Source organism: Salmo salar, chromosome 03 (assembly GCF_965601325.2).
Source record: "Salmo salar chromosome 03, fSalSal1, whole genome shotgun sequence".
Classification (NCBI taxonomy): Eukaryota; Metazoa; Chordata; class Actinopteri; order Salmoniformes; family Salmonidae; genus Salmo; species Salmo salar.
This window is the reverse complement of record NC_138293.1, coordinates 29,110,341-29,128,152: the sequence shown is the minus strand read 5'-3', so window position 1 is coordinate 29,128,152 and position 17,812 is coordinate 29,110,341. Positions and strand designations below refer to the sequence as shown.

Below are 17,812 nucleotides of genomic sequence, written 5' to 3'. Positions count from 1 at the left end.
GATATTCAACATTGCATCTCTAAGGGATGGTAAAGAACTATGGTAGTGAACGTTGAATAATGCTAGCTGCCATGTGTGTGGTTAGGAAAGGCAGGCGGACAGGGAGCAGCATGTTGCAGTGTGAGAATGTGGAGGCGTGTAGCAAGTCAGGAGAGTCACCAGCGTTCATCTGCTCGCTCCGTATTTAGATAGCTAGTTCTCTGGGTACTTTTCACTATGCAACGAGAGCATGCTGTGCTGCCGCACTGTGCACACACCCACATAGAAGACTGGAAAAACATTCCAAGGTGGATTTAAGCAATGAACACTTGTGGGTTAAAGTAATGAACACCTGTATTGTACATACACAGGGGGGAAACACAGCAAAAAAGCATGAGACCCACTGTCAAAATAATTGGCAAAACTGTAATAATTTTTTCAAGGAACTTGATTTCAACCAATTTCTGTTATTATGTCAGATCAAACAGAAACAGTGCTATTCTGTCCAACCCTACTGAGTAGCCAGCCAGAGGGAGCAGCTAGTCAGGTGATCTGGGATTGAATAGAGTGGAAAAGAAGCAACAGATGTGTTGGAAGAAAGAAGGAAAGAGAGACTGGCATGCAAGACCTAACAGTGACACACAGGAAGGTAGCCTATCTGTTTGGTTTACCCACCTTCTGGCTGACAGCACTGGCACTGTTAGAGCGAGATCTGAGACTTACAGAAAAAGAGGGGGGCAGAGGAAGCCCAGCACCTACAACGGTCCTCGCCACACTAAACCTAACCTCCGTTCTCATATTCCCAGACAGCTTAACACAAACGTTAGCTCAACACTCCTTCAGCGGCACGCCAGCAGACACCGATCACACACGCATAGATTCCATAGTGGTAGATTCCGTACGGCTGGCTGAGCGGCCTTCGTCCATTTGTCAAACGCCATTCCATATGCACTTCCTGTTTGCCTTGCAACTAGCAAGCACACAAAAATAACACGTCACAATAGGTTGGACTTTAAACCCAACCTGGTGTCGTATTACGATTCTCACGTAAAGCTATGCAAGCTTTTACTGTGTCTACAATCAGTTCTATAAACGCTCGCCCCTCCCTTCAACAATAGCTAGAGCACTAGTGGAAAGTTCAGGGGCCAAGGCCTTTATCACTGGCATCGTCCAAAATGGCACTCTATTCCCTATGTAGTGCACCACTTTTGACCAAAGCCATAGCACCCTATTCCCTATATAGTGATCTACTTTTTACCAAAACTACTGCACTATATAGGGAATAGGGTGCCATTAAGGACGTAGGCAGGAATAGATGGCTTGCAGGATCAAAAAGGGGCGAGGCTCCTAGGTGCCAGCTCTGTCTGCCGCCTCATCTAACAGGTACTGCGGGCACGGTGAATCACTGCCTACCCGCCCGTAGCTAAGGGCTACATAGCAACAATTAGTCTACTAACATGGCAATCGAATGAATGACACTGCTAGCTAGCAAAGCAGCTATGTAAGAACAGTACATTACATCAAAACGAAAGCACGCATGACAAAGAAAAAAGGAGACAGGGAAACACAGCATCAACATGCAGAATGATTGTTATCCTCCCTGCTGTTGCTTGCTTACCAGATCAGTGGTCTCCAGTGAAAAAGGCTGCTGTTACAGCAGGAGAGAAAACGAGAGCAGTGAGAGGCGGCAACGATGGGAGAGAAGAACAGGGAAAAGGCTAGCAAGCAGAGAAAATCACACGCGTTATAAAAAAAGAAGAGAGAACAGATCGCCGCTGGAGAAAGAAGTGTTCGTCTGGAACGCCGACGCCAGGGCTCGAGTCGAAGCGCAAAAAATCCATCATAGCGGCGGCATCGAGAGAAAGAGGAAAAAGGGAGCCCACGTCGGCAGTGGCAGGACTGTCATATTAGCGATGCCACCTGCGTGAGCCAGTCTGTCCTGGGCGAGGTGTAGGTGTCAGGAGAAGAGGAAACCTGCTGCCTTCCACAGCTCTGGGAGTTCTCCGTCTCTCTGTTGCTCCCTCCATCTGACTGCAGCAGCCAGGTTACACCACTCAGTGAACGAACTGCTGCCTCCACTCTCTGTCCCTGCCTCACTCTCGCTCCCTTTGGTATCGCTCACATGACAGAAGCGGTTGCTGTACTAGCCAGCTCAGATGCTACTGCCGCCCCTCCCCTTCTGCTCCCCCTCTCTTGCCCTCCCTCCCTCTCCTCCTCTCAGCAGCATCAACCTGTTCACAACACAGAGGCAGTCAGCTGACTACAGCTGGTTTGATGATATATTGCTTCAGGACCTCCCTCATGCCTTCCCCGGCTCCCTCACTCAGAGTCGCTCTCTCATGCTAAGCCAATGATGTTACTGCTGTTGACATGTAACACTGTAACTCGTTTCCAGGCAGCCTGTGTGTGTATGAGGGTCTCTCCTTCAGGCTATAATGTCAGTCACCCAGCGAGCCGCGGTGCTAATCTTCCTGCTCCGGCTGACAGCCCCCGTCTGGACGGCTACATCAGGAGCTCGTTACGCTACCTGCACGGCTAGCCCTTCCATACGCTCCGGTAGCCAAGCACTGTGGATTGGTGTCCGCAAGCTAGCGCAACAGATGTGCAACACAGTTCAGGAAAGGGGAGGGAGGGAGGGAGGGAGGGAGGGAGGGAGGGAGGGAGGGAGGGAGGGAGGGAGGGAGGGAGGGAGGGAGGGAGGGAGGGAGGGAGGGAGGGAGGGAGGGAGGGAGGGAGGGGAGAAGCGGGGGATGGGAAGAGGGAGAGGGCTGAGCTGAGCTGATGGGAATAGAGAAAAGGAAAGAGGAGGGTAGCGGGGGAGAGGAAGCAAAGGGAATAGGGCTGTTTACAAGCGCTGCTTTTTTAGGATGACGCATACCAGCTTGAAGGCATCAGGCACTGAAGCGTTATCAGGCTTCCTGTGAAACATCTTAACAGGCCAGTTCCCCCATTGTATGAACCAACACCCCTCCACTGTGTGAGTACTACTCTTTCTGTTACTTGAACACATTATGTTCATTACACAGAACCTGCAGCAGAATGCAAAGCAAGCACCTCTAGTTGCCAGTAGCTAGTGCGCATGAAAAGTTAATGATGAGAGTGGAGGCACAAGCAGGTTACTTTCTTAGAGGCAATGTAATTTAGGCTTCCTTCAACTGCACTCAGATCACAGATACACAGGGAGACATGTAAGGCAGCAGGTAGCCTAGTGGTTAGAGCGTTGGGCCAGTAACCGTAGGTTGCTAAATCGAATCCACGAGCTGACAAGGTAAAAATCTGTCGTTCTGCCGCTGAATAAGGCTGTTAACCCACTGTTCCCAGGACGTCAGTGTAAATAAGAATAGGTTCTGAACCAATTTGCCTAGTTAAATAAAGGTTAAATAAAAAAATCAAAAAGGCGAGACTAGTAGGCACCGCAGGAATAGCTAGAGAGAGAGAGACTGAGAGGAAGGAAGGTGAAGATGAGAGAATGTCCATGAGACTGGCTGCCAAGAGTACAAAACTCATTACAACTCCCACAATGCCACTAGGTGGCCTAATTTCATTTCCTACAGTCACTGCATCAGAAAAATGTGATAATGCAAATTTGCTAACCGAGTCAGCTCTTAATAATAACCTGAAAGGCCCCTGGCATCAACTGATCTCCATTTGACATCAGCCTATTTCTGCCTGCCCCCTGTGCTAATTTAAAATAAAATGGCAGCACAATGCAAGCTGAACCTCACAGCCTCTCTGCTCAGCCCTGGTGGCACAAAGATCAAGCTCAGCTATTTATATCTGACAGAGATTTTTCGCTCAATGCCCCCATGGCCAATAACTTTAATCTCTCTCAAGCTAATCTGTGCTACGAGAGACGGGGAGTGGCCACATCCTTCGGTAAGGTAAAAACATTCCAACACAAGCCGGTGTTAATTGGCTCAACATTTAGTTAATAGAGGTGGAGTCATTGAGCTGACGGGCATTTTGTGCTACAGTTGATGATAGGCGTGTCGTGACCGGGTAACTAGGGTGGCACCTGTGTTAACACAGCCAGTCGTTCTCAACAGGACTGTACAGAGATGGTCTGCATTAACATGAACTGGCACAACCTTAATTATTGCGTGTGGAGTTCAGAGTTAGTAAGAGGAGTCATCTTTTCAGTTGTCCAATATACACTGAACAAAAATATAAATGAAACACGTAAAGTGCTGGTCCCATGTTTCATGAGCTGAAGTAAAAAATTGTTCCATATGTACAAAAAGCTTTTCTCGTTTACATAGCTGTTGGTGAGCATTTCTCTTTGCCAAGATAATCCAGCCACCTGACAGGTGTGGCGTACTGTAGCAAGAAGCTAATTAAACAGCGTGATCATGGCCTCCCGAGTTCCACAGCGATCTAATGAATGTAATGTACTAGAGAGCGATAGGACGGCGCACAATTGGCCAATCTTCCTTCGGGTTAGGGGAGGGTTTGGCCATTTACTTGGCTCATTGCTCTCTAGCTAAGACCAGCATCCCGGAGTCGCCTCTTCACTGTTGACGTTGAGACTGGTGTTTTGCGGGTCCTATTTAATGAAGCTGTCAGTTGAGGACTTGTGAGGCCTCTGTTGCTCAAACTAGACACTCTAATGTACTTGTCCTCTTGCTCAGTTGTGCACCGGGGCCACCCACCCTTTCTATTCTGGTTAGAGCCCGTTTGCGCTGTTCTGTGAAGGGAGTAGTCTTGACTTTTGGCGTGGGGAAGAGTTTAATATTAGTAGGTCTGAGGCAAGATAATGAGATGTTTCTAACTTATTGAGGGGAGAAATTATTTAGGATGTAAGTGGCTGGGTACTGGCCTAAATGCATGCATAAACTACAGCATGCTACAGACTGGGCCTTGGTTGCTTCCTGCCGGTGTCCCGGTCTCTCACCCACTATGTCCGTTAGAGGTCAATCCCCTGTCAATCAATTGCAAGAAAATGAGCTTTAAAACTGCAAAATGTTCTTTTCACCCCAAGACAAAATGTGCAGAATTGCAGGAAATAAGCTTTAACCCTGAAAAATTCTCTCCACCAACAAGAGGGGTGTGAACAGTTTGTGTCATGAACAGTGCTTGTGCCCATAGAAATAGATGCAACGTGCACAACGAGGCGCCGGATGTTCCCCAATGCTGGAAAGGGAAAGGGGATACCTAGTCAGTTGTACAACTGAATACCTTCAACTGAAATGTGTCTTCCGCATGGTCTTCCCTGTGGCTCAGTTGGTAGAGCATGGTGTGTGCAACGCCAGGGTTGTGGGTTTGATTCCCACGGGGGGCCAGTACAAAATGCATGAAATGAAATGTATGTATTCACTACTGTAAGTCGCTCTGGATAAGAGCGTCTGCTAAATGACTAAAATGTAAATGTAAATGTAAATGTCCTTATGCAACAGAGCTCCACATCAGACATGCTCATGACAGGCAGGCCCCAGGTTGGCTACTTCACGGTTAGGCTTGGGCGGTATCCAGATTGTCATACCTTCATACCGACCTTGTGCCATACTGGGGTAATACCGGCACCAAACACAAGTGGCGCTGTTTTCGAACCCCACTAACCCTATGTAATCTGAACGTCAGCAAAGCTACAAGTGGCACTGTTTTCGAACCCCACTAACCCTATGTAATCTGAACGTTAGCAACGCTACAAGTGGCACTGTTTTCGAACCCCACTAACCCCATGTAATCTGAACGTCAGCAAAGCTACAAGTGACACTGTTTTCGAACCCCACTAACCCCATGTAATCTGAACGTTAGCAACGCTACAAGTGGCACTGTTTTCGAACCCCACTAACCCCATGTAATCTGAACGTTAGCAACGCTACAAGTGGCACTGTTTTCGAACCCCACTAACCCCATGTAATCTGAACGTTAGCAACGCTACAAGTGTGCGCGTGGATGTGCGTTCACGTGGTGTGTTTGTTTGTTAAGTGTGTGAGTGAGTGTGTTTATTTATGGCTTTGTTGTTTGCATTTCTCAAAGTGACCCTTCCAGTTCCCAGAATGAGGCCAGCCCTGCAGCAGAGAAGAAGCAGCAGCACTTGGAGAGGACAGGGTGTGGTGGCCTGGTTAGGAGGCCCAGATAAAGCACTCTGAAGGGAGAGGGTTTCACCCTCCCCTCTGGAGCAGTACTGCGGTCCCCACACACCCCCTTCACAGAGAAACTAGAGCAGCTTTCTCAGCCTTGATCACATAAATAGCGACTAAGTTGATGCAGAAGTGGAAATAGGGTCTACTTCTGTTTTACCAGTAGGCACATTTGGGAAGAGATGAAATCAATGGAGTAATGATCTTTAAAAACTAACCAGCTGCAGAATGTCTTCATCTCTTGGCATCACACAGAGTTCAAGAAAGGCATCACTGTAAAATAACAGATAAAAGTCAAACATTGTAAACTTCAACAGACCAGCAGGAAATCAGTCACTGACAACAATGAGAAATATTCATATTTGAGAGCTCACCTGTTTTGGATCAAGGCTATGACCTGAGAGTACGTTTTCCCAATGATACTTGCTTCATTTACCTTCACTATCCGGTCTCCTGTTGACAATAAGAAAGAGTTTAAAGCTGCGATATGTAACCTTCTGGGCGACGCGACCAAATTCACATAGAAATGGGAGTTATAGACCTGTCATTCTCATTGTAAGCAAGTCTAAGAAGCAGTAGATCTGTTCTGTGCTCTAGCTCTATGCTTCCCATTCTGAAGTTTCGTTTTTGCATCTTTTACTTTTGGGTTTGTATACAAGTTTCAAACAGCTGAAAACACAATATTTTTGGTTTAATGATGATATACTATTTCACAGTGGTTTAGATGGTACAATGGTTCTCTACACTATCCATTGCTTGTTTTGTCAAACTTAAATTAGGTGAACTATTTGAATTTTAGCAATCAGGAAATGGCGGAGCGATTTCTGCATATTGCACCTTTAATGTTAGACTGGTAGCCAATATGTGAAATGATGTTAATGGCAGATGTGTGTGTGTGTGTGTGTGTGTGTGTGTGTGTGTGTGTGTGTGTGTGTGTGTGCGCGCACGTCTCCTTTTTAAAACCCATTGGAGGAGAAGGACCTCTGGCTTTCTTATCCAATGGTTTTTAAGAAGGAGACAAAGAGAGAGGATGGGAGGAGTACGCAATTGAGATCTCTCCTATGTGTCTTTGAAGAGATGAACCTGTGCTGGTAGGTAAAGGAAAGTAGCTCGGCCCTCAGGAAGAGGCAGCTTCCCTGCTAGGCTGACAGTCAGAATAGCAGAGGGACAGCTTTGATCAGTCACCTGATATGTGTTAACAGTAACTGAGTGCCTGAGGCAGCTGAGCTCTGTGCCTCTACTAACCCTCCACAAAGAGGAAACGCAGAAAACTACACCCAGTATACTACATTCAGGTGAAAACAAATCATTATGTACAGCCCTATATACACAGTGTATAAAACATACGGAACACCTTCCTAATATTGAGTTGCACCCCTTTTGCCCTCAGAACAGTCTCAATTCGTCAGGGCATGGACCACAAGGTGTCGAAAGCGTTCCAGAAATACGCTGACCCATGTTGACTCCAATGCTTCCTACAGTTGTGTTAGGCTGGATGTCCTTTGGGTGGTGGACCATTCTTGATACGCACGGGAAACTGTTGAACGTAAAAAACCAAGCAGCATTGCAGTTCTTGACATTCAAACCAGTGCGCCTGGCACCTACTACCATACCCCGTTCAAAGGCACTTACATCTTTTGTCTTGCCCATTCACCCTCTGAATGGCACACATACACAATCCATGTCTCAATTGTCTCAAGGCTTAAACAATCCTTTAACCAGTCTCCTCCCCTTCATCTACACTGATTGAAGTGGATTTAATAGGTGACATCAATAAGGGGTCATAGCTGTCACCTGGATTCACCTGGTCAGTCTGTAATGGAAAGAGCAGGTGTTCTTAATGTTTTGTACACTTATATATATATATATATTATTTTTTTTTTTTGTGCCTATATATGCCATTTAGCTGAGGCTTTTATCCAACAATATAATGTCCAATGTGTCACTAGTTCTATTATCATAACGAATACAGTGAGGTTTAGGATAAGGTGCCGCATGGTCATAACTCCAATATGATATAATACTTTGTATGATGCCGCATGTCCATACATACACAGAGCCAGGTCTGTTACTTTTGGAGATGTGGTCAGTTACCTGTGCAGAGTCCAGCTCCGTCTGCAGGACCACCCACCTTCACTTGCTTCACAAAGATGGTGTCCATTGGCTCCGGCCTGTTCCGTTGTCTCCCTGACAACAAGGACAAAGTGTCATCATCAACGCCTTCCTTTCTGCTCATAACAGTAACACAGTATAGTCAGTCAATCAATCCACGCTACATACAGTATTTGCCCACTCAAAAATATTTTCATTTTTTTCTCTCATTAGTCCACAGTCCCAAAATGTTAGTTGACAGTTGAGTGGCTTTTATATTTTAGTACTATAGGATATCATAAAGCAGGGTTCTTTGACCCTGTTCCTAGAAAGATACCATCCTGTAGGTTTTCGTTCCAACACCAGTTGTAACTACCCTGATTCAGCTTATCAACCGGCTAATTACTAAAATCAGGTGTGGTAGATTAGGGTTGGAGTGAAAACCTACAGGACGGTAGCTGCTCCCCAGGAACAGGGTTGGAGCCCTGTCCTAAAGAGACCAGAAGGGTAGTAGTCAGATTAGTTTCCCTTTAGAATGGCACACTGCTGACCTCAGATTACGTTAGCAGACCTACAATAGCCTGTACCAAGAGCAGCGGACACAGGCTAGACTGCTCCACCTACAACTCTCAGTTCAACGCGACCCAGACTGCGACCCACTCTGAATGTGAAGCAGCCAGGACAACGGCTACCAGACACAACCATAAATTGTTTCGAAGACATTTCCTGATGAGCGCGCCAGAGAGAAAGAGCACGAGAGAGAGAGAGAGAGAGCGCGAGAGAACACTCGAGAGAGCTATAGAGAGAGAGAGATGGATTAAGAGCACGACAGAAAGCGTGAGAGAAAGCTAGAGATGGAGAAAGAGATGAGAGCGAGCACAAGCAAAAGGGAGAGAAAGAGAAAGTGATTTAGAGAGCAAGAGAGAACAGGAGACTGTCACAAGATTCAGTGGCATGTGAATTAAAGCAATGACAGCAGATAGAAGAACAGTGTGGTTTCTCTGTGTCACATTGGCTGTCCACAATACAACAGGTCTGAATGGGAATTCAAAGTAGGAAAAAGACTCCCAATACGGCAGAGCTCGTGGAGATTTGGGAAAGGGAAATGAATAGGCTGAGTTTAGTAGGAGAACCTGTTTGCTCATTCTGCTCCTGTCTCCTAGCAGCTGCGTGGCTGCAGAGGAGAGGAAAGCAAATGAGAGGAGAGGAGATGGGAGAGGAGAGAGTGAGCTCAGCTGCACAACTCCCACTCCTTCCCTATAAACAGAAGAACAGCTCCAGGCTCACTAGACGCAAAGCTCTGTCCAACTCATAATTGATGAGAGTCCAAATGAATAGGAATGTTGTATGCAAGCATGATGTAACACTGGTAAACACCGAATGTGGCAGCAAGATCATTTGCCATACAGGTTTTTCAATAAAGAAAAAGCGCATAGTCGTATGCGTGTCATAAAGAGGTAGAGAAGCTAGGGAAGAAATACATTTATTTTGAGAGAGAAGATAGAAAGAGAGCGAGAGAGAGAAAGAGAGAGACAAGTGATTGAGTGAGAAATATGGGAGTGTGAGTGTTTGATAGACCTCGAGTGCCCACTCTGTGCTTGCTCTTTCTCCCTCCGTTGGTGTGAGAGATTGAGAGGGACACTCAGGCATCGAGAGACGACAGATCTGTTATCAGGTGGCTGCTAAAGTTGCTCACCTTAGAACTGAGCCACTGAACCTTTCTTAGAAGAGCTATGCAAGACGAGGCTAGCATGTTACACATGCAACACCATCACCTGGCCAGTATGTTCAAAACAAACCTTTTGTTTGTCACAAGTACACTAATGTGTCATGTAAAGCTACAACATCTTTGTTAGGGAAGGAAAAAGGGGATACCTAGTCAGTTTCACAACAATGCATTCAACCAAAATGGTTATTCCGCATTTAACCCAACCTCTCTGAAACCGAGAGGTGCGGGTGGCGCCCTCTTGTGGAGAGTGGTAGACCCACAGCATAACGTCACAACACTACTGCTTCATAATAAAATAATCCAGTGATTTGATAACTAGTACTGACTCAGTACTGTTGCTGCAACCATTCTTGTTATTCCTCAACAACAGGATGAGCGAAGCCAGTCCCAGACAGCGTAAATCATTTAGAGTGAGGAGCCAGTTGAAATCTTGACCGTAGGCCTTTCCTTTTCATTTCCTCCACATACTGACATTGTTCCCAGTAGGGAATCATGGAACAGTAAGCCAAATAAAATAGAATGGCCAGGAGAGGGCGCCCCAGAGACATGTGTGATCCCCCAGTCAATCAGGTGGGGGAGACTCACCCGGCTTCCAATGATTTAACACTGGGCCAGGTTCACAATGGTAGGCATTATAATGAAGCCTTTGGCAGTGTTCGAGAGCATCAAATCCGTGAATTGTCGTGGCTAAATTGTGATTGAATGATCTACAAATAATATTAGGTAGTTATTTATGATGCATGCAAGGTGATGTGTAGATAAGTCTGCAAGGCGATTTGTAGATAAGTCTGCAAGGCTGCAATGTCGAACGCACCCTTAGTTTACCACATGTGGTGGCTGAAACAAAGGGAATCCCCTCTCATTCACAATGGCTGTCCTGGGATAACCCAGAGTCAGCAAACTAGTCTACACACACACACTTGGGAATATAATATGACGCCTATACCGGACATTATACAGTAATATGACAGAGAGATTGAAGAGAACCAACATGACCCAGGGGTCACATAAGAAATATCTTGCGTTTTATAAATGCAGATCTAAATTGCTTCTGGTTGTAATTCCAGCTCGGCATCAGACACATTTTGTGCTTCAGTTGCACTTCTCCACTTGGACACGAATTCACGAACGGCCATTCTATCAACAGACAGCACTCTAACTGATGTGAAGCTACTTTTTCCTCTGGTACTTTTCTCTAGTAAAATGCAAGATTAACTTCAAGTAATACATCAGACAATGTAGATGGCCAAAAAAAATGCTATGATAAAAAGAAATATGACGGCCATAAATCATTTTTGAAAAACAAACACCTTACTTTTTCATTGTAGGCTCATTTACTTGTGTGGCTGCCAGCCAAAAAGCATTGCATTTCTGTTGTCATCTGATGGAAATTAAGCAATTTTCTACCAAATGTGATGCTCCAATGTATTATCTGTGAAGGAAAACTACACTACATGACCAAATGTATGTGGACATCTGCACGTCGAACATCTCATTCCAAAATGAATATGGTTGGTCCCCCGTTGCTGCTATAACAGCTTCTTCACTCTTCTGGGAAGGCTTTCCACTAGATGTTGGAGCATTGCTGCGGGGACTTGCTTCCATTCAGCCACAAGCGCATTAGTGTGGTTGGGCACTGATGTTGGGCGATTAGGACTGGCTCACAGTCGGCATTCCAATTCATCCCAAAGGTGTTGGATGGGGTTGAGGTCAGGGCAGGCAGGTGAAGTTCTTCCACGTCGATCTCGACAATTTCTGTACGGACCTCGCTTTGTGCACAGGGGTATTGTCATGCTGAATCAGTAAAGGGCCTTCCCCAAACTGTGGCCAAAGTTGGAAGCACAGAATCTTCTAGAATGTCATTGTATGCTGTAGCATTAAGATTTCCCTTCACTGGAACTAAGGGGCCTAGCCCAAACCACTACGCATTCAGGCAGGTAGCAATCTCCTGGCATCCGCCAAACCCAGAATTGTCCGTCGGAATGCCAGATGGTGAAGCATGATTAATCACTCCAGTGAATGCGTTTCCACTGCTCCAGAGTCCAATGGCGGCAAGCTTTACACCACTCCAGCCGATGCTACGCATTGCGCATGGTGATCTTAGGCTTGTGAGTGGCTCGGACATGGAATCCCATTACATGAAGCTCCCGACGAACAGCTCTTGTGTTGACGTTGCTTCAAGAGGCAGTTTGGAACTCGTAGTGAGTGTTGCACCCAAGGAAAGACCATTTTTACAAGCTTCAGCACTCGGAGGTCCCAATCTGTGAGCTTGTTTGGCCTACCACTATTTTGCAGCTGAGCCGTTGTTGCTCCTAGACATTTCCACTTCACAATAACAGCACTTCAGTTGACCCGGGGCAGCTCTAGCAGGGCAGAAATTTGACAAACTCACTTGATGGGAAGGTGGCATTCTATGACGGTGCCACGATGAAAGTCACTGAGCTCAGCCTCCCGAGAGGCGCAGCGGTCTAAGGCACTGCATCGCAGTGTTGCGGTGTCACTACAGCCTGGGGTTCGATCCCATGACCGGGAGTCCCATAGGGCGGCGCACAATTGGCCCAGCGTCGTCCGGGTTAGGGTAGGTGACTTTCGTCGTCAGTTGAACGGTGTTTCCTCCAACACATTGGTGCAGCTGGCTTCCGGGTTAAGCGAGCGGGTGTTAAGCAGCAGCAGGGCTTGGCAGGTCATGTTTCGGTGGACGCATGACTCGTCCTTGGCCTCTCCCGAGCCCGATGGGGAGTTGCAGCGATGAGACAAGATCGTAAATGGATCACAATTGGATATCACGAAGTTAGGGAGAAAATAAAATAAATTAAAATATCACTGAGCTATTCAGTAAGGCCATTCTACTGCCAATGTTTGTCTATGGGAATTGCATGTCTGTATGCTCAATTTTATACACCTGCCAGCAACAGGTGGCTGAAAAGGCCAAATCCACAAATTTGAAGGGGTATCCACATACTTTTGTATATAGAGTGTATAGTTGCATCCCCCTGATGAGGCACACAAAAACACTTCACTTTCAATATAAACTCAGCAAAAAAAGAAATGTCCCCTTTTCAGAACCCTGTCTTTCAAAGATAATTTGTAAAAATCCAAATAACGTCACAGATCTTCATTGTAAAGGCTTTAAACACTGTTTCCCATGATTCAATGAACCATCAACAATTAATGAACATGCACCTGTGGAACGGTCGTTAAGACACTAACAGCTTACAGACGGTAAGCAATTAAGGTCACAGTTATGAAAACTTAGGACACAAGAGGCCTTCTACTGACTCTGAAAAACACCAAAAGAAAGATGCCCAGGGTCCCTGCTCATCTGCATGAACATGCCTTAGGCATGCTGCAAGGAGGCATGAGGACTGCAGATGTGGCCAGGGCAATAAATTGCAATGTCCGTACTGTGAGACGCCTAAGACAGCGCTACAGGGAGACAGGAAGGACAGCTGATCGTCCTCGCAGTGGCAGACCACGTGTAACAACACCTGCACAGGATCGGTACATCCGAACATCACACCTGCGGGACAGGTACAGGATGACAACAACTGCCCAAGTTACACCAAGAACGCACAATCCCTCCATCAGTGCTCAAACTGTCCTCAATAGGCTGAGAGAGGCTGGACTGAGGGCTTGTAAGCCTGTTGTAAGGCAGGTCCTCACCAGACATCACCGGCAACAACATCGCCTATGGGCACAAACCCACCATCGCTGGACCAGACAGGACTGGCAAAAAGTGATCTTCACTGACGAGTCGCGGTTTTGTCTCAACAGGGGTGATGGTCAGATTCGCGTTTAAGGAAGGAATGAGCGTTACACTGAGGCCTGTACTCTGGTGCAGGATCGATTTGGATGACATCAGCAACAACAACTTGAAACAAGCACACTGACGAACGCAAACCGAAAGTATTGATTTAAGATCTCTCTCTCTCGGAGTGCCATGTTTTTAACATAATAACCTAGTTTATAGCGTTCCTGCAGTGGTAGCACAGCCAAGCCAAGGCAGTTTGAGCTGGTGGGAGCATGTCAGGTTGAGTTTTCACAACTCAGGGTCACAGCACAGCCAGCCAATTAGGTCCCTGTGTCTGTACTCTGTCACTCTTTCCAGTGTCCAGCATTAGGAAATGCAAGGCCTGGATTACTTCATATTTTCCCCTGACCTGACTGAGGGCCAGACAGAGTGAGACCAAAGTCATGGAAGCTATTACGGTCTCGCTCTCTGGACAATCTCGCTGACTGTCAAAGATATCATCGTATTTTTCCTTCACAGTATGTTCAAAACATTACATCTTCATATTTCATTGAATCCTTCAGAGGAGAATTTAGACATTCGCCCTCTTTCTTTGGTGAATGTCTTCTGTACATTTTTTTCCTAGCATGTTTACACGCACACGGATAAAATTTGCTTTCAAATTTCCGGATTGTACATACATTGCTTCTTTCCTGGACATAGGCCTATAACTTGAGCAATAGCGTAGGCTAAGTCAAAATAAATCTCTGCTATTTAGCTCTAGTTGGACAGGTTCCAGCAACAGCAAACCCACCCTATGCTCAATAAAAGCACTCAGACTAAACACAGTTTAAACACACAAACAACCCACAGGGAGATCCCAAACACACACCTACTACCATAGCGGTGTTAGGAGGCGGCGAGACACAATGGAACAGCAGACCATAGGCCAAACGGATTGCTCAGAATCTGGGCGTGATTCGTTTTATTCAACGGGAGTAGTGTGCTACAAAAACAAAAACCTTCACGCCAACATTGTTGTGAATTGAAAGGGGTCAATGGTTACAATCTTTCTTCAACAGGACTAGGGCTGTTACGGTGACCGTATCACAGCCACACCGGCAGTAACGAGTCATGATGGCAGTCTAATTCCACATGACTGTTTAGTCACGGTAATTATGCTTCTCCAAGCTCAGATGCTGCTCATTAGTAGCCTACAGAACTTGTTAACTGCCTGGTACTCAGCATTCTATTGTCCCTCTAATCACCCTGACATCAATGTAAATGTAATCAAAAATCTAATCAAACACTTCATCAGAGCCCATGAACTCATGTTGCGCAACATTTCTATAGGCTATGCAATTGCGTGAGAAAACAGTGGTGGTCTTTATTAAAAAGAGGAGGATCCCATCAGCTTTCTATAGGCTAGGCCTACTATATTTATTTCTCAACTTTCCTAATGTTAAGCACATTGCTTCTCTTTACAACAGGAGTATAGCCTACCTGGCTGGCATGAAAATTAACCACAGGAATAGCATCCTCCATTTGCTATTTAAGTGCATAGATGACATGTATTTTTTCCACTGCCCCTGTTTCAATACAGGTGCATGATAATGGTCCATTCTAAATCAAAACAAATTTCACACATTTAGTATATGTAAAGACCAGATTAAATCAAGTATTGTCTGATGGGTGACAATATTAGCCTATCACTTGTGAATGAAGCACAGCATAAGGCAAGAAACAGCGCATGCCTTTTTCCCCGACTTTTCCAAATCATAGTCTCACACCTCATGTAGCCTAGCCCATAGGCATACATGTTTGATGAGGTTTGTATCACAACTAGTGGCAAATAACTTCTTAAAATTAAGCACATTAATCCACTTACAGCGGGTGTAGAGCCTAACTACAATACATAAGCAGAGCGTGAGTTTCAAGTTTGGGGAAGATCATTTTCACCATAAAAATGCACCTTTATAATAAAAGCATTTGCGCTTCTAGCCTACTGCCGTGTGCGCATTGCTGCGCTTATAATGTGAAGAAATAGCCTAATAGTTTATCAACTTTTTAAGCTAAAAGGTTCTGATCTGTTGCGTCAGCCTCATTACTTAGAGGTTTTTGGAGACTAGTGGTTGTATTAATTTGGGATCTATCGCATCCCACAACTGTCTCAGAGTATGGGTGGAATATTACTTTCTTGCAAAGAATAGGTCAACTTTTGTACTATGGGGGATAGTAGATTGACATAGGCTAGTGCTGTTGCTGTTCGTTAGGTCTACTCATCTAGTTGGCTGACGAAAAATAAATGGAAAGTTCTTACAATATCTTCAATTGTGCCTTGGAATTGGATAAGGACGCAGAAGCGTCCCCGATGTGTCTGTCTTCACTCGTAGCCTGTGAGAAAGACCTGATCACGTGATGGAGAGCCATGTGAGTGAGCTTCGGAGCGCTCAGCCAGGAGAAGGGAATTATAATTATTATATTCGGCCCAAGGGCACAATGGCCAGTTGCCACAATTCTTTTTAGGAGGCATTACGGCCACACAAAGGGGATGCTACCAGGAAATTCAAGGCATTATCAAGTTCTTTGGGACTGGGGGCAGTATTTTCACGTCCGGATGAAAAGCGTGCCCTGAGTAAACTGCCTGCTACTCAGGCCCAGAAGCTAGGATATGCATATTATTAGTAGATTTGGATAGAAAACACTTTCTAAAACTGTTTGAATGATGTCTGTGAGTATAACAGAACTCATATGGCAGGCAAAAACCTGAGCAAAATCCAACCAGGAAGTGGGAAATCTGAGGTTTGTAGTTTTTCAAGTGATTGCCTATCCAATATACAGTGTAAATTTGGTCAGATTGCACTTCCTAAGGCTTCCACTAGATGTCAGTCTTTAGAACATTGTTTCAGGCTTCTATTGTGAAATGGGAGCGAATAAGACCAGTCACAGTAACTGCCTCAGCTGAAAGCCTTTAGGTGTTGATCGCGCGCCGCCGTGAGCACGAGCTCCGTTCCCTTTCATTTCTAAAGACAAAGGAATTGTCTGGTTGGAATATTATTGAAGATTTATGATAAAAACATCCTAAAGATCGATTCTATACATCGTTTGACATGTTTCTACAAACTGTAATGGAACTTTTGACTTTTCGTCTGGACTTAGTGCCCGCGCCTTGTGCATTTGGAATAGCGAACAAAAAGGAGGTAGTTGGACGTAAAATTTAAGTTTATCGAACAAAACAAACATTTATTGTGGAACTGGGATTCCTGGCAGTGCATTCCGATGAAGATCAAAAGTAAGTGAATATTTATAACACCATTTCTGACTTTTGTTGACTCCACAACATGGCGGGTATCTGTTTGGCTTGTTTTGGTGGCTGAGCGCTGTACTCAGATTATCGCATGGTGTGCTTTCACCGTAAAGCTTTTTTGAGATCTGACACAGCAGTTGCATTAAGGAGAAGTTGATCTATGCTTAATAACCTCTTGGGGCTAGGGGGCAGTATTGAGAATTCTGAAAAAAAATATGTGCCCATTTTTAACTGCCTCCTACACCAACTCAGAAGCTAGAATATGCATATTATTGTTCAGGTTTGGATAGAAAACACTCTGAATTTTCTAAAACTGTTTGAATGGTGTCTGTAAGTATAACAGAACTCATATGGCAGTCAAAACCCTGAGACAAATTCTGACAGGAAGTGGATACCTGATGTGTTGAATTACCTTTAAGCCTATGCCATTGAAACACACAGGGGCTTATTAATTTTTGAGCACTTCCTGTGGCTTCCACTAGATGTCACCAGTCTTTAGAAAGTGTTTTGAGTCTTATACTGTGAGAACTGAACGAACAAGAGCCTTGGAACGGTGGTGGCCGATTAGGCTCTGGCGCGCGAGTTCATGTTTGGTACTCTCATTCCAAAACATTTTAAAAGAGAATGCAAACGTCCGCCTTGAATATTATTCATGTTCTGGTTAAAAAAGGCACTAATGATTTATGCTATACAACGTTTGACATGTTTGAACGAACGTAAATATTTTTTTCCCCCTCGTTCATGACGAGAAGTCCGGCTGGCATAGATCATGGGCTAACAACACGGAGCTTTTTGGACATAAGTTATGAGCTTTTTCGAACAAACTACATTTGTTGTGGAACTGGGATTCCTGGAAGTGACATCTGATGAAGAGAATCAAAGGTAATGGATTA

The 17,812-nt window shown here is 45.3% G+C and overlaps 1 protein-coding gene across 5 annotated transcripts in view; it reads right to left on the bottom strand.

Annotated features, from left to right (window-relative positions):
- Window positions 1-17,812, bottom strand: part of LOC106599254 (rho GTPase-activating protein 21) — a 106,667-nt gene that overhangs the window by 46,467 nt on the left and 42,388 nt on the right. For 3 of the 5 annotated variants that reach the window (XM_014190390.3, XM_082973403.1, XM_082973402.1), the window contains exons 5-7: window positions 8,157-8,249; window positions 6,437-6,515; window positions 6,281-6,335 (exon numbers count right to left, since the gene is read on the bottom strand). In XM_014190390.3, the coding sequence (XP_014045865.3) occupies window positions 6,281-6,335; window positions 6,437-6,515; window positions 8,157-8,249 (227 nt within the window). Of the gene's footprint in view, window positions 1-654; window positions 961-1,597; window positions 2,157-6,280; window positions 6,336-6,436; window positions 6,516-8,156; window positions 8,250-17,812 lie in introns of those variants that run through there. The other 2 variants (XM_082973405.1, XM_082973404.1) reach the window with 2 other exon arrangements.